This window comes from Cetorhinus maximus, chromosome 4 (assembly GCF_964194155.1).
Source record: "Cetorhinus maximus chromosome 4, sCetMax3.hap1.1, whole genome shotgun sequence".
In the NCBI taxonomy this organism is placed as follows: Eukaryota; Metazoa; Chordata; class Chondrichthyes; order Lamniformes; family Cetorhinidae; genus Cetorhinus; species Cetorhinus maximus.
Window position 1 is genome coordinate 162,486,953 of NC_135882.1, and position 15,699 is coordinate 162,502,651.

General features: G+C 43.8%; 1 protein-coding gene and 1 long non-coding RNA gene across 2 annotated transcripts in view; one reads left to right on the plus strand and one right to left on the minus strand.

Moving 5' to 3' along the window:
• LOC144680013 (uncharacterized) overlaps window positions 1-15,699 on the plus strand; it is a 773,835-nt gene that overhangs the window by 560,268 nt on the left and 197,868 nt on the right. The gene's annotated exons all lie outside the window — the stretch shown is intronic.
• The window catches only part of mppe1 (metallophosphoesterase 1), an 84,003-nt gene continuing 70,155 nt past the window's right edge, over window positions 1,852-15,699 (minus strand). The window contains exons 8-9 of the mRNA XM_078541081.1: window positions 13,666-13,806; window positions 1,852-5,362 (exon numbers count right to left, since the gene is read on the minus strand). Of these exons, the coding sequence (XP_078397207.1) occupies window positions 5,189-5,362; window positions 13,666-13,806 (315 nt within the window). The 3' untranslated portion in view covers window positions 1,852-5,188. The remainder of the gene's footprint in view (window positions 5,363-13,665; window positions 13,807-15,699) is intronic.

The window sequence follows — 15,699 nt, forward strand, 5'->3', positions numbered from 1 at the left end:
TGCCCATCCAACCTTAAGGTTGGCGGGCAGGCCAGGAGCCCCAGCGGCAAATAGAGAAAACATGAAACCTCATCCACGGGCGGGATGAGGTTTCATGCAGGGTTTTAAAAAGTTTAGTAAATTTATTATGTAAATTATGAACATGTCCCATCTCATGTTGAGGGGGACATGTTAGGGAATTTTTTTTTCTCTATTTTTAATCTTTTTCAAAGTGTCAGTGATCTCCCTGAGGCAGCACTTAGCCTCAGGGAGATGTGCGCTCTTTCATGTGCATGCGCGAAAGAGCGCACTCTCGCATTTGGGGAATACCCCCCGCCCGCACAGGGCGTGCATAGCGCTTCCCGCCGGACGTCACCTTAATTGGCCCGCCCACATAAAATGGCGGCGGGGCCCTCTTCTCCGGCAGGGATCAGCTCCCCGCCCACCGGAGATTGGGTCGGGACCGCCCGCCCAACAGGCAGAAGGTTCTGCCCCAAGAGTAGGGGATAGGAAAGAAGAGTTTTACAACTAGGAATAACTTGAAACATAGAAAAAAAAAACACCAAAGATATGGAATATTAATTCATGCAAATGTCAGAGCCAGTGAGAGTTCCTTCACATAGGAGTTAAGGTTCAGGTGGGTTCAGCTAGCTGAAAGCAGGAGTTGCAGAATTTCTTTAAAGCTGGTGATGGTGGAGCAAAATGAGGTTGGTATCCAGAGATTTGGTCCACTGTACAGGTGATGGCAGGAACCTTCCAGGCTTTGAGAGGGTTTAGACTTGAGGCAGGCTTTCTTGTCAGCCTGGAGTCCAGCTTTGGTGTTGACAGGCTGGATGTTAACAGCAGACTGCCCTGGGAGTCCAGGAATGTAACATCATAAGTTTCCAAAGGAGCTTAGGTCATGTGGTGTTGCCCATTGATGAGTCAGTTTCAGGTAAACAATCAATTTCTATGTTGCTGGTCAAAATCCATTGTTCACCTCAGAAGCGCCTTCAAGGTATAACAAGTTTCGATGGCTGTCTCCTAGTTATAAGTCCAGGCTGGGAAGACAGGCCACCTGCAACTCCCTTGATTTGTTGATTGTGCCAGGTTTACACACTGATAGGTGTGAGATTCCACAAGTATGAGGGTAGAACTTCGTTCTGTAATTACTGTTGCAAGTTTCCAACTTGCAAGTCATGTGACCTGTAGCAGCCATGTTTTTGGTCCAGTGAAGTCTGCTTTATAAAATAAGCAGAAAGTAGGGTTTGATTCAAACAGTTTATGATCTATTTTATGTCTTATGAACGTGACAACGAGATTGCATCATTTAATGGATCAGCTGAACAGCAACAAGCTTAATGGCCCTTCTCTCATGCTTGCATACTCAATCTTGTTATTCGACTGAACTCCACACATGCCAAGAGTTCAGTGCAAAGTTCAATGTCTACCTGTATGGTGGTGGTGTGTTAACGGTTCACTCAGAGTCCTAGTTGCTGTGGCAACGTGCACTTATACATGCATGTTGTATCTAGAGTGTTGGCAGAGGTTCCAACTTTCTTTCCATCTGACCAGGAATCTCTCCCACTCTTACGCCTGCCATTTGCTTCATGTTGGAATGATTTGCAGGTTGATATTCAACCTGCTAGGCTGCGTTATGAATGGTCTTCTTCAGCCATGAGGTCCTGTGCAGTTACTCCATCCCAGAGCTTCTGGTACAGAGGCAGGGACGCTAGCCACTGCGCCACAAGACTGTCTGCATAAAATATTTTAAAATGTGAAGTGGGGGGAGAATAGATGTGAAGCAACAATAATCTAACATCATCTGACAGGGGAATACATTGACATTTGTCAGCTATTTTGAGAGTTATTTTTAAGAAAATAAAAAAACACATTTTTCCAAGTAATTATTTATTTCATCAAATATCTTATTGCGGATTCTGGCACTTTATTTTACATTGGAACGGATAATCAATATGGAACTCACCAGAATACTGGAAAATATACTTCCTGACAAAGTAAAAAATGTTTAAATGGCCAAGTAACATCATTGGCTTGGCTGAACACACATTTAACTATTAACTTGTGCAGACGCTGCTGATGCTGGTGAATTCCTACCGGATGAAAACATTGATGCATTGAATCTTTGTGCTCCTCTGAAAGTTTCACAACAGATGATTTAAAAACAAAATTGTTCTAATGGTTTAGTAGGAAACTGTTCCTTGTAGGTCAGTAACAAACCCTAGAGTCAAGGCAGGTCCACATCTTGATTTGTGCTTGATGCCAGTCTCATCCAGATCTAGGTTACTACAATCAGCTCCACTCTCTGTAGGCGGGAGATGGAAAATTTGCTAGGCTCCTGCTCCTGAACCCTGCAGTGAACCTTGCACAAGTTAGAAAAGGGCATAAACAGGGCCATCTTGTGCGGCATTCCACGGGCTAGTAGAATGGCCTGAGAAACCAAGGAACACACATGACCCTGGAACTGCAACTCAGCATAAGAAATTGCTGGTCAGAGTGGCTTGGAACTGCTAAGGCATTGGCCAGAGAATCATGGTACCAAGCCTGGTTATTTAAATGACCCCATCCCCATGATTGGTCCCCAATGTATTTCAGACCCTTACTTTTTTAAAATGTTAATATGTCTTACTAAAGAGGAAAGGATAATTGGAGCGGAATTTTATTTAGCAACGCATTTTAGAAAGGATGTGGCCTCTTGGCTCAAAACTATTGGTCTTTAATTTACAATGTACCACTCTTGGGGAATATAGTCAGGTCTACATTACTGGCCATGTAGTTCAATCCAACAATGAAAGTGTTCAAATATTACACCATGACTAAAAATTTCAGAATCTCAGGATTGTTACAGCACAGGAAGCCATTCGGTCCATTGAGTCAGCACAAGCCCTCTGAATGAGCAATTCACCTAGTACCATTCCCCTGCCTTCTCCCCTTCACCCTGCACATTCTTCCTTTTCAGATAACAGTCTAATTCTCTTTCGAATCCCTCGAGTGAACCTGCCTCCATCACGTTCTCAGGCAGCGCATTCCAGACCTTAACCACTCGCTGCATGAAAAAGATTTTCCTCATGTTGCTTTTGCTTTTTTTTTTAACCAATTACTGTAAATCAGTGCCCTCTTGTTCTCGAACTTTTCACGAATGGGAACAGTTTCTCCCTCTCTACTCTGTCCAGACCTCTCATGATTTTAAATATCTCTATCAAATCTCCTCCCAGCCTTCTTTTCTCCAAGGAGAAAAGTCCCAATTTCCCCAATCTATTTTCATAACTGAAGTTCCTCAAGCCTGGAACCATTCTCATAAATAATGTGTATCTTTTTTAAAAGCCAAACTCAAAACATAGAAGAGTAATCATAAACTCCAATCAAATGTCCCATTTACAAAATACTTCACATCTAATGTTAAAGAAGCTGTCTCGCTCATGTATGGCCTAAACAAACGTATACATCTTCAGCTTTAAAACAAATGTTATATGGACAAAAGGGTGAGCAAGTAGGTCACTAGCACACAGAGAACCAGTTAACAGGAGCTGTGGAACTAGGGTGACCGAGGCAAAACAAAGTGCAGAATTTCCTATCCTTGGCCTCGTGAACAGATCCAGACTGTGCTGTGAGCTTCCTTTTAACAACATGGGCATAGTCCCAGCTTGCTGTCTGGGGAACAGTTAGCAGCCTCCTGCCCAGCATTGCTCTGTGCTCTTGGCCTTGCCCTATACTTTTTTATATAAGAACAACGGATCAAAAGACTTATCACAACCCTCGGGATCTCTGCAGTTAACTCACATAATAAGAAGAGGAACACAGAGTGGTGCATTGGGAATGATCTCACCCCTATTCCTATACTTGTGCACTATAGCAACAGCTGCGGGGACCAACTTCCATGCCAACGCCTGTGTATCACAGGATTACGAAGAGGTTTGATGGGAAGAGAGATATGTTTCCGCTTTTGGGGGAGACCAGGACTAGGGGCCATAAATATAAGGTTGTCACTAATAAACCCAATAGGGAATTCAGGAGAAAGGTCTTTACCCAGGGAGTGGTTAGAATGTGAAACCCTTTACCACAGGGGCTTGTTGCGGAGAATACCATAGATAAACTTTAAGGGGAAAAACTAGACAAACACATGAGGAAGAAAGGAATAGAAGGATATGTTCATAGGGTTAGATGAAGTATAGGGGTAGGTGGCTCATGTGGAGCATAAACAGTGGCATAGGCCAATGAAGCCAAATAGCTTGTTTCTGTTCTCTAGATAATGTAACATTGATATTTGGATGGGTAGGAGTGAGAGAAACATTGGTGTGGTTGGATTAAGCAGCTGCTGCAATGACCACCTAAAGTCCCAAGATAGCAGGTGTGGCAGTGGGACAATGGGCATGTGTGCTTCATTTGCAAACTGTACATTTGCAACCTTCTGTCAACAATACAATACAGGCCAGACAGCTCATTTAACCACACTGAATTTCACCTAATTTGATTTTCATTGTGTGATTTTGTACAATCAATTTACACATTGGCAAAAAGAGAAAACCCAGTATTAACGGGCACTTTGTAAACGTATCTGTTCATAGGGTACATTCATCTCTAAACCATTTCCCTCTCCGTGTGGTCTAATGAAATAACCATTAGTTTACTGCCACAATTTAAATACAAGTAACAGGTTTATCATCACAATTCAATGCGAGCAAAATAGCTCACTGGGTTATAAATAAAAATGTTTCAAACCAAACTGCCTTCACTTCAATATACTTCATTCTAAAGAAGCTGAGCTTCTAAAATATTAAATAATTTATTTTTGTAAGTACTTGAAATGTGGCTGGCATGGTTGTTTGAAGATGTTTTAGGCTTGCTATCCCTTACAATTGATCACATTAATGAGCTCAATGGGACAGCCACTCACTTAGCAAAGCTAGCTAATCGAGGTAGATCAACCACATTAATACCGAGTATTGTTCCTGCTTAACTTGTCCCATGGCAATTCTAATGCCATTTATTTAATCAGGAACAGTTGACCATTTTTCATCATTAAGACGTGTGCTAGAACTTGCTACGATCAGAAGAAATTGTTTTCACACCCATTGTATTCAAAAATGTTCAAAAAAATAGCTGCTTTTCTCAAAATACTAAGAAAATCCATACATGCCCCTAGAATCCGGAGATCTATACACCGACACAACAAAAACAAAGGGCTGCTAGTCAGGCCAATTCCCTTTTATCAAATGGATTTGTGCTTGTTAATCAGGTAGTGCATCATCCATTGCCAGAAATGGAAGTGAAATAATATGAGATTGACCACCATAACCCCCGCCGTCAGATAAACAGCACCTACGGTACTTTCACGTGGCAAAAAACACTTGGCGAGTGCGAAGTCTGTCGCTGTTATGCTGCCCTGGAGAAGAAAATGGAAATCGATTCAAAGTTAGTGGTGTCTGAGCTCACTTGCGTTTTATCAAAATATGACAATAAACAAAGATGGCTTACCTGCCAATACAGGTTTATCTTTAAACTGCAGGGTTGTTATTTCCCTTACCCAAGATGTAGAGAATTGAGTTTAATAAGATGCCAGTCTCTTTCAATATCATCCTTAGCTATTTCAGGAAGTGTGCGTGTTGCCCAGATATATGCAATAGTTTTTACACATATATGCATAGGATTATAACCTAAAGTCACTCCAGGGCATCTTTATTATACTATTTTATTAATGGATTTATGGTTTATTTAATGGATAAGAAACATATACAACTCAACCAACCCGCACCATCAGGAACTAAGAAGTGGATGCCATCATTCTGGGTGGTATGTCTCCATACTGAGATCCCAGTAGAACGGAAGGTGAATCTCTGTACACATTGGATGGCTGCATTAGTCTTACCTGGCCATGAAGGTGGTCTCCGAATGTTTTTACCCACTGCGCTGCCTTGTTTTTACAAACACTTTCCCACCAGCAGCTCGCAGTGAGACTGTACCAGTTTAACACATAGGCACCTCAAATCCTGATATGCAAGACTCAATAGCAACTCCACTCTTCTAACCGTACCTAATCATCCAAAGTATTCAATCAGTTTTTCTTCTCTCTCCCCCATTTTGCAAGATATTTCTCCAAACACCTTCTTCCACCCAAGCAGGTTCGTTGGGGAGTCCAGAACTAAGGGACATAGTCCAAAAATTAGAGCCAGACTTTTCAGGGGTGAAATTAGGAAACACTTCCATGCGCAAAGGGTGGTAGAAGTTTGGAACTCTCTTCCTCAAACGGCATCAACGCTAGATCAATTGTTCATTTTAAAGCTGAGATTGGTAGATTTTTGTTCACCAAAGGTGTTTAGGGATATGGGGGAAAAGACAGATAAATGGAGTTTGGTCACAGATCAGCCATGACCTCATTGAACAGTGGAAGAAGTTGGGGGGTGAAGCGGGGTGGGGGGGTGACGCGGGGATGGGGGATGGTGGCGCTGAAACTTTCTCTGTGTGGCCCAGGGGAGTTCTCCTGCTCTCCAGGCCCCACAAAGGGAAAAGGGGGAAAAACTGACCTTGAATACTCGTTTCCCTTTCTGATCCTCCTCTTGGCAAGAAAACCACAGCAGCTCAGATCAGAGTTGAAAACAGAGATTCTAGATCACGCCATCAGATCCCAATTTTAAAATTCAAGAACGAACCAAGAGGGACACTGAGAAGTCACCAGTTTCTGGGTAGAATTAAAATCAACCAATTGACATTGAAACAAGGTCGCAGTAACAATAGCCCAGCAGTGCAGGGTATTCTCACAAGCCATGGCTTTTCACAGAACAGCCGAAAATCTCACAGCAGAAGTGCCTCTTGGAAAGCTGGGGTGTTCCGGCCAGTCCATCGAAGCCAACAAAAGTTTTACCATTGCTCAATATCAGGAATTGTCAAAGTTCAGAAGCCTGACCACAATTTCCAAATTGTCTTTGTATCAGTGTTGCTTCACTACAGTGAAGGGCCAAAGCATTTCCACATACAAAGCAGTTCTGTGCAGCAGAAATGTACAATTCGCCTCTCTGTTCAATGTTTGCTCAGCATTTGTTCCACCTCCCAGGGCAATTCTAAACTTCTAAAGACAGAACTGGAGTTCATACAACAAGTTGCACAGCTTCTAAGCCTCCTGAAGTGTTTTTACACCTAAGTCACTGCTGTAATACAAGAAATGCAGCAGCCAATTTGCTAGGTCCCACAAGCAAAGTCACAAGGATTAGATCATTTGCTTTTTGGTGTTGACTGGGGGAGAAGCCATGGACGGGACACGCAAGTGAACTCCCCCTGCTCATCTTCAAATAGAGTCATGGCATCTTTCACATCCGCCTGAGAAACACAGGCCTGGATTTTCATCCCTGGGGCAGGTAGGGGGAGGCGGGAAAATTCCCTTTTCGGCCCCCACACCTCGGAAGAAAGTGCCTGCTGAGGGGGGATCTTCATTGCTGGGGGCTGCAGTCAGGCCAGCCAACCCGGGAAGAAGCGGCTGCCCACATGCGGAGATGGTCTGTTAAAAGGCCCATCTTGGTGCTGTAGGACTTTGTCCCAATGAAAAAAAATACAAAGGCCCTCCAGCCCTCACCCTCACACCCCCATGCCATCTCATGCCCCAACCAACCCCCTATGTCCCCTCATGCCCCCCTATGACAGGCTGTGCCCTTCCACCCACCCCTTATGTCACTTCATGCCCCCAGACGATGCTCTGGCATTTCCAAGCCCGTTGACCCACTGTACACTTTCTAGACCAATGAACACCACAGTGTAAAGCGACACGTATGAAAAAAAAAAGCTCTGAAAAAATGTAATTGTTTGATCACTTTCCCCTATGCTTGAAAAAAATGTCTGGACAAGCTAATAAAAGTGTCAATCATTCAGGCCCTTTGAAGTTTAAAGAAACCACAAACCTCAATACACTTGAAACCATTTGACTTGTGTCAACAAACATTGTAAAACTGACTACAGAGATCAGAGAGTCTGAGCTGTCAATCAAACAATGTTTCCTCTGGGGGCAGTTCTGTTATTCTAATAAATGTCTGGGCTCCCAGCCAAGCCTCATTATGCAAGCTGATGGTGTAGGGGGTTACATATTAGCATGAGTAGAGGATTGGTTAGCTTTTGGGTTGGCAAGATGTGACAAGTGGAGTGCCGCAGGGATCAGTGCTGGAGCCTCAACCATTTATAATTTATATCAATGACTTGGATGAAGGGACAGAAAGTCTGGTTGCTAAATTTGCAAATGACAAAAATAGGTAGGAAAGTAAGTGGTGACGAGGACATAAGGAGTCTGCAAAGGGACATAGATAGGTTAAGTGAGTGGGCAAAAAATTGGCAGATGGAGTATAATGTGAGAAAATGTGAACTTGTCCACTCTAGCAGGAAGAATAAAAAAGCAGAATATTATTTAAATGGAGAGAGGTTGCAGAACTCTGGGGTACAGAGGGATCTGGGTGTTCCAGTACATGAATCACAAAATATTAAGATGCAAGTACAGCAAGTGATTAGGAAATCAAATGGAATGTTGTTGTTTATTGCAAGGGGAATGGAATATAAAAGAAGGGATATTTTCCTACAGTTGTACAGAGCGTTGGTGAGACCGCATCTAGAGTACTGTGTACAGTTTTGGTCTCCTTATTTAAGGAAGGATATAACTGTATTAGAAGCAGTTGAGAGAAGGTTCACTCAACTGATACCTGGTATGGGGGTGGCGGGTGTTAGTTTATGAGGAAAGGTTGGACAGGCTGGGCCTGTATCCTTTGGAGTTTAGAAAAATTAGACATGACTTTATTGAAACATACAAGATCCTGAGGGGTCTTGACAGAGTGGATGCTGAAAGGATGTTTCTCCTTGAGGGAGAGACTACAATTAGGGGACACAATTTAAAAATAAGGGGTCTCCCATTTAAAACAGAAATGAGAAGAATTTTATTCTCTGAGGGTCGTGAATCTTTGGACATCTCTTCTCCAGAGAGCAGTGGAGGCAGGGTCAATGAATATTTTTTAGGCCAAGGTAGACAGATTTTTGGCTAACAAGGGAGTCAAATGTTATCGGGGGTAGGTGGAATGTGGAGCTGAGGCCACAATCAGATCAGCCATAATCTTATTGAATGGCAGAGCAGGCTCAAGGGGCCAAATGGTCTACTCCTGCTCCTAATTCAGATGTTCCATCCACGGCCCCAAACATTCCTTCCAAGTGAACCAGCGTTTTACTTTGCTTCTTTCAACTTACTGGGTAGAATTTTTTGCCTGTCGGGCGGGCGGGCTCGACCCAATCTCCAGCGGGTGGGGAGCCGATCCCCGCCAGCGAGGCGGACCGCACCGCCATTTTACGTGGGTGGGCCAATTAAGGCCCGCCCAGCGTGACGTCTGCTGGGAAGCACTCCATGTGCGGGCAGCAGGGGGGGGGGGGAAATTCCCCAAATGCAAGAGTGCGCTCTTTCACGCATGTGCACAAAAGAGCACACATCTCCCTGAGGCTAAGTGCAGCCTCAGGGAGATCGCATACACTTTGAAAAATGTTAAAAATAGAAAATAAAAATTCCCTAACATGTCCCCCTCACATGAGATGGGACATGTTCATAATTTGCAGATTAACTTTATTAAAATGTTTAAAACCCTGCATGAAGCCTCATCCCGCCGCTGGATGAGGTTTCATGTTTTCTCCATTTGCCACCAGGGCTCCTTTAATTGTTTTAATGATCCTGTCAATGGCCTCAATTGGCCATTGACAGGTCGGCGGGCCCGCAGCTGATTTTGCTGCGCCCCCACCTTCCTGAAAATTTAAATAGGGCAGGATGACGTCGGGGGTTTTGACCAACATTATCCTGCGTCATTTTACGCGTTGGCGAGCGGGCCCTGCCCCCTGCTCACCGACGGCAAAATTCTGCCCACTGTGTTTGCTGCTCACAATGTGATCTCCTCTACAGTGGGGAGACCATACTCAGATTGGGTGACTGCTTTGCATAACACCACCATTCAATCCACAAGCATGACCAAGTTTCCAGTTGCTTTAATTTAATCTTGCTCCCTCACTAATCCTTCTGTCCTTGGCCTGCTACAATGTTCCACTCAGCGCAAGATCAAGGAACAGGGCCTCACCTTTTAACTTGGCACTTTACAGCCTTCTGGACTCAAACTGAGCTCAACAATTTTAGATCATAACCTCTGCCTCCATTTTATGTTTTTTTTTGCTGGCTCATTTTCTTCTCGTTTCTTTTTCAATTCTCTAACTTTACATTTGGACAGCTGCTTGCTATCTTGCCATTCACACCTCATCTAGACACATCTTTTGTTTCTTTAGTTGTCCCATTAAAAAGTACTTGGATATGTATTAAAGTGCCGTAACCTAGAGGGCTACAGCGTTGGAATGTGGATTAGACTGTTTAGGTTGTTTTTTGGCTGGCACAGACATGAAGGGTGGAATGGCCTCCTTCTGCGCTGCAAATTTCTATGATTCTTTATAATTCTATGAGGAAAGGATCATAAGATTTGTAAAATCGTTTCTGGTTCTGATGAAAGGTCGTTGACCTGAAAAGTTAACCATGTTTCTCTCTCCACAGATGCTGCCAGACCGGCCGCATCTTTCCAGCATTTTCTGTTTTTACGTGTTCCTTTACGATCACTTCTGCACAGAGCGTTTCAGTTTAATGTCCCATCCGGAAGGCAAAGCCTGACTGTGCAGCATTCCCTCCAAGTTACACTGAGATGTCAGCCTAGATTATACGCTCAAATCCTGGAGTAGAATTTGATCTGACTACCTTCCGGCTCAGAGGCAAGATTGCAGCCGGCCTAACACTTAGACCTCAAACAAATTAAATCTGTTGCAGTAATCTGTTATCATTCTTGTTAATCCACTAGAATAGGCCGGAGTCGATTGCAAAGCACACAGGATTCAGATGAACAGGTTAGTTAAGGTGGGTAAGAAGGCAGATGGAATACTTTCCTTTATTGGCTGAGGCATAGAACATAAGAGCAGGGAGTTTATACTAGAACTGTGTAAAACAACAGGTAGAGCACAGATAGTTTACTGCATACAGTTCTGGTGACTGCACTACAGGAATGTTGTGATCATACTAGAGAAAGCACAGAGGAGATTTGAGGTTGTTGCCTGGGCTATGGAGTTTTAGCTACAAGGAAAGATTGGATAAACTGGGTTTGTTTTCTTTGGAACACAGAAGGCAGAGGTAAAATTTAATTAAAGTGTATAAAATATGAAGAGCCCAGGTATTGTGGGTAGCAAGGACCTTTTTCCCCCTCAGGAGAGAGTTCAATAAATCAGAGGCATAGATTAAAAGGAAATTGATAGAAGGATTAAGAGGGATTGAGGAGAATTTTTTTTCTCCCCAAACGATGGTGGGGTTTGGAACTCACTTCCAAAAAGGGTGGTAGAGGCAAAACCCTCATTGCATTTAAAAAGCACTTGGATATGCACTTGAGGAGCCATAACCTACAAGGCTATGGGCCAGGGGCTGAAAAATAAGATTAGCCTGGATTTCTGGATAGCCAGCACTGACAGGATGGGATGAATGGCCTCCTTCTGTGTCACAAATTTCAAATGATGCTATGAGGGACTCAATGGGGTGAGAAAGTGGGAAAAAAATTCACCCGTCTCAAATTTACCAATTTTTAACAATAAAAAAATATGTTGAAAACACCGGTGCAGGCGCAAGAATATAAAATAATATTTGTTGTAGGATTGCACCTAAGCATTGAAATTAATTTTGAGGACAAAGAACAAAGTTGATCTCAAACGATGATGAAGAGAGAATGAAGGTTCTCTCAGGACAAATGCAAGAATGCCAAATTTCAAACGATCACAACAATTTATACTGCAGGAGAAAAGGGTAATGATTGGTTGGCAAGTTGACTCTGATTGGCTGAGGCGTTGCCATGGAGAAGCAAGAGGGAACTATAGGCTCCCCAAGCTCTCGGGTAATTTTTAAAAAGCCCGAGGTTTGAACATATTCCTTTTGTTTACAAAGAATGGGTCCTTGCTTATGAATGTACATCACTTTTAGCAAGCTTGCATTCTTGCATTAGTCCTGATGAGTGACAAGACAAAAAGCTTCAGCAAAATGTCTCTTTTTATGCAATAAAAATTATTTCATCTGTTTGACTTTACAACTTTTCATTGTAAGATTCAATCTGGTCAATAATGTGTATTCTTGTCGAAACATTTGTGTGGGAAGTGCGTTCTAGTCATTAAGAGCACAGATACTGACCTCTCTGGTCTCGGCCTCCTACATTGTTCCAACGAGCACAGGCTTGTGTGGAACAGCATCTCATCTTTCCATTAGGCACGTTACAGCCTTCTGAGCTGAACACTAAGTTCATCAACATTAGATCAAGAACCATTTTCTTGGACAGCAAGTGCTGTAAACCATTTACTGGAACCATCTGGGTCCCTCTTCTCTGGACCCATCTTTTGTTTCTTTATTTTTCCCATTACCATCCCCTTCTGCCTTCCATCACTGTATAAATTCCCACATGCTATCCTCTCAGTCCTTCTCTATTGTTCTCTCTGCGCCTCCCTCCTTCCCTAGATGCTTTTTTTAAAAAATTCATTCATGGGATGTGGGCTTTGCTGGCTGGGCCAGCATTTATTGTCCATCCATAGTTGCCCTCGAGAAGGTGCTGGTGAGTTGCCTTCTTGAAGCGCTGCAGTCCATGTGGTGCAGGTACACTCACAGTGCTGTTAAGGAAGAAGTTCCAGGATTTTGACCCAGCGACAGTGAAGGAACGGCGATATATTTCCAAGTCAGGATGGTGTGTGACTTGGAGGGAAACCTCCAGGTGGTGGTGTTCTGATCTATCTGCTGCCCTTGTCCTTCTAGATGGTAGTGGTCATGGGTTTGGAAGGTGCTGTCAAAGGAGCCTTGGTGAGTTCTTGCAGTGCATCTTGTAGATGGTACACACTGCTGCCACTGTCTGTCAGTGGTGGAGGGAGTGGATGTGGTGCCAGTCAAGCGGACTGCTTTGTCCTAGATGGTGTCAAGCTTCTTGAGTGTTGTGGGAGCTGCACTCATCCAGGCAAGTGGGGAGTATTCCATCACACTCCTAACTTGTGCCTTGTAGATGGTGAACAGGCTTTGGGGAGTCAGGAGGTGAGTTACTTGTCACATGATTCCTAGCCTCTGACCTGCTCTTGTAGCCACAATATTTATATGGCTAGTCCAGTTCAATTTCTGGTCAATGGTAACCCCCAAGGTGTTGATAGTTGGGGATTCAGTGATGGTAATGCCATTGAACATCAAGGGGCGATGGTTGGATTCTCTCTTGTTGGAGATGGTGATTGCCTGGCGCTTGTGTGGCACGAATGTTACTTGCCACTTGTCAGTCCAAGCCTGGATATTGTCCAGGTCTTGCTGCATTTGGACATGGGCTTCTTCAGTATCTGAGGAGTTGCGAATGGTGCTGAACATTGTACAATCATCAGCAAACATCCCCGCTTCTGACCTTATGATGGAAGGAAGGTCATTGATGAAGCAGCTGCAGATGGTTGGGCCGAGGACACTACCCCGAGGAACTCCTGCACTTGCTTAAAGTTATTTAAGTCTCTAACTTCTTCCAATTCTGATGAAAGGTCACCGAGACGAAATGTTAACTCTGTTACTATCTTTACAGCTGCTATGCTAGAACCTGCTGGGTGATTCATCAGAGATCTTCAGGTTGTTTAAACCAAAAAGAAAAGGTTCAATTTGCATTTTACCAGAAGGAAGCTGGGGTTGTTCCGATTCCTCCAGTTAAAGGATGCGATACTGATCTCAGGAAGATGTTCATCGTGCAGCACCGTACAGGCACTGTGGGTGTGGCCACTGAGGATCAAACGGGGTCGGAACCACCAAAGTAGCTGGAAACAAACAGTAAGCGTTTAGTTACCACCTATATTTCAACACGTCGGAGTAGCAGTGCTATGCTGGGAACCAGTTAGTCCAAGATACTAAAGCACATATTAAAAATAGCCCGAGGTGCTGATGGAAATCTGAAAAATGAACAGAAAATGCTGCAGAACAGTCAGCAGGTCTGGCACAGCATCTATGGAGAGAGCGCAGAATTTTAATTTGCTTGACCTGCTGGGGTGGGGCTGACAGCAGAGAGTGGAAAACCCGAAAGCCTGGGCTCCCCCCACACACACTGCAGGTTAATTAACTATTAGCTCCACAGTGTGCCTGTGCTGTTACTGTTGGATTCCCTGCCTGGGAGCCAGACTAATTCACTGGCCTGGCTCCCAGTCAAGGTGGCTTGCAGTCTGGAGCAGGCTTTCAGATGAGACACCAAACCTATCAGCTCTCGAGTGGAGGTAAAGATGTTCATAGCATTATTTTGAAGAATCAGAGAGATGTTATCCCAGTATTGGCAAGTTTTTTTTTAAAAATTATTTCATGGGATGTGGGCATCACTGACAAGGCCAGCATTGGTTGCCCCATCCCAAATTGCCCTTGAACTGAATCACTTGCGAGGGCCATTTCAGAGGGCAGTTAAGAGTCAACCACATTGCTGTGGGTCTGGAGTCACATGCAGACCAGACCAGGTAAGGATGGCAGATTTCCTTCCCTAAAGGACATTAGTGAGCCAGATGGGCTTTTACAACAATCGGCAAAGGTTTCATGGTCACCATTACTGAGACTAGCTTTTAATTCCAGATTGATTAATCGAATTCAAATTCCACCAGCTGCCGTAGTGGGGTTTGAACCTATGTCCCAGAGCATTTGCCACCGCTCTGGACTACTAGTCCAGTGACAAAACCACTTTGCCACTGTCTCCCCTAAATTTATCTGTCAACCAACATCAGTAAATCAGATTATCTGCTGACTATCATGCTGTTTGTGGGAGTTGCCTTGTCCTGTTGTATTTCTCACAATACAATAATTTCAAAAGTACTGCATTGTCTGTAAAGCACTTCAGGATATCCTGAGACCACGATAGGCACTATACAGTGCAAGTATGTCTTCTCTAGCAAGTACAAATGGCACTGTTGCCAGTTCAAAGTACATTTAATGAAGAAGTATAAGAGGTTAGCTTAAATTGTGTTTCTTTTTTAATTCCTTCATGGGATGTGGGCATTGCTGGCAAGGCCAGCATTTGTTGCCCATCCCTAATTGCCCCTGAGAAGGTTGAACTGCTGCAGTCCAGCTGGTGCAGGTACTCCCACAGTGCTGTCAGCAAAGGAGTTCCCAGATTTTGACAGTGAAGGAACTGTGATATAGTTCCAATTCAGGATAGTGTATGGGTTGGAGGAGAACTTGCAGGTGGTAGTGTTCCTATGCACTTGCTAGCATCGTCTTTCCAAGTTATAGAGGTCACAGGCTTGGAAGTAAGCAAGCATGGACACTGCAGCTCGTCACGGAGTGCAGCTACACGCGGAGCATGAGAATTTGGTGAGGGAAGTTTAATGGTTAATTTTAAGGGTTAATCTCTTCTGAAATCTAGTCTAGTTTGCAGTTAGCATTTAACTAAAATTTACTGTTTAAGTTGTTTCTTTCAGTCTTAGTGATAAACAAGCTCTCTATTGGAGAGGCAGCTGCAGTTAGTCAATTATGAAGCTAGTCCGAACTGGTTTCTCTAGCCAGCAGTGCTGACTTATCTCTGCAGAATTTCAGCTAGTATAAATACAGATGGTCTTGTTAAGCGCACAAAGGCAGCAGTTTGTCACTGAGTGCAGCTAGACACAGAGTGAGGGCTTAGGAATTTGGTGAGTGAGGGAATTCAGTGCAGCGAGGAAGGAGGCACTGTTCACTTAAGT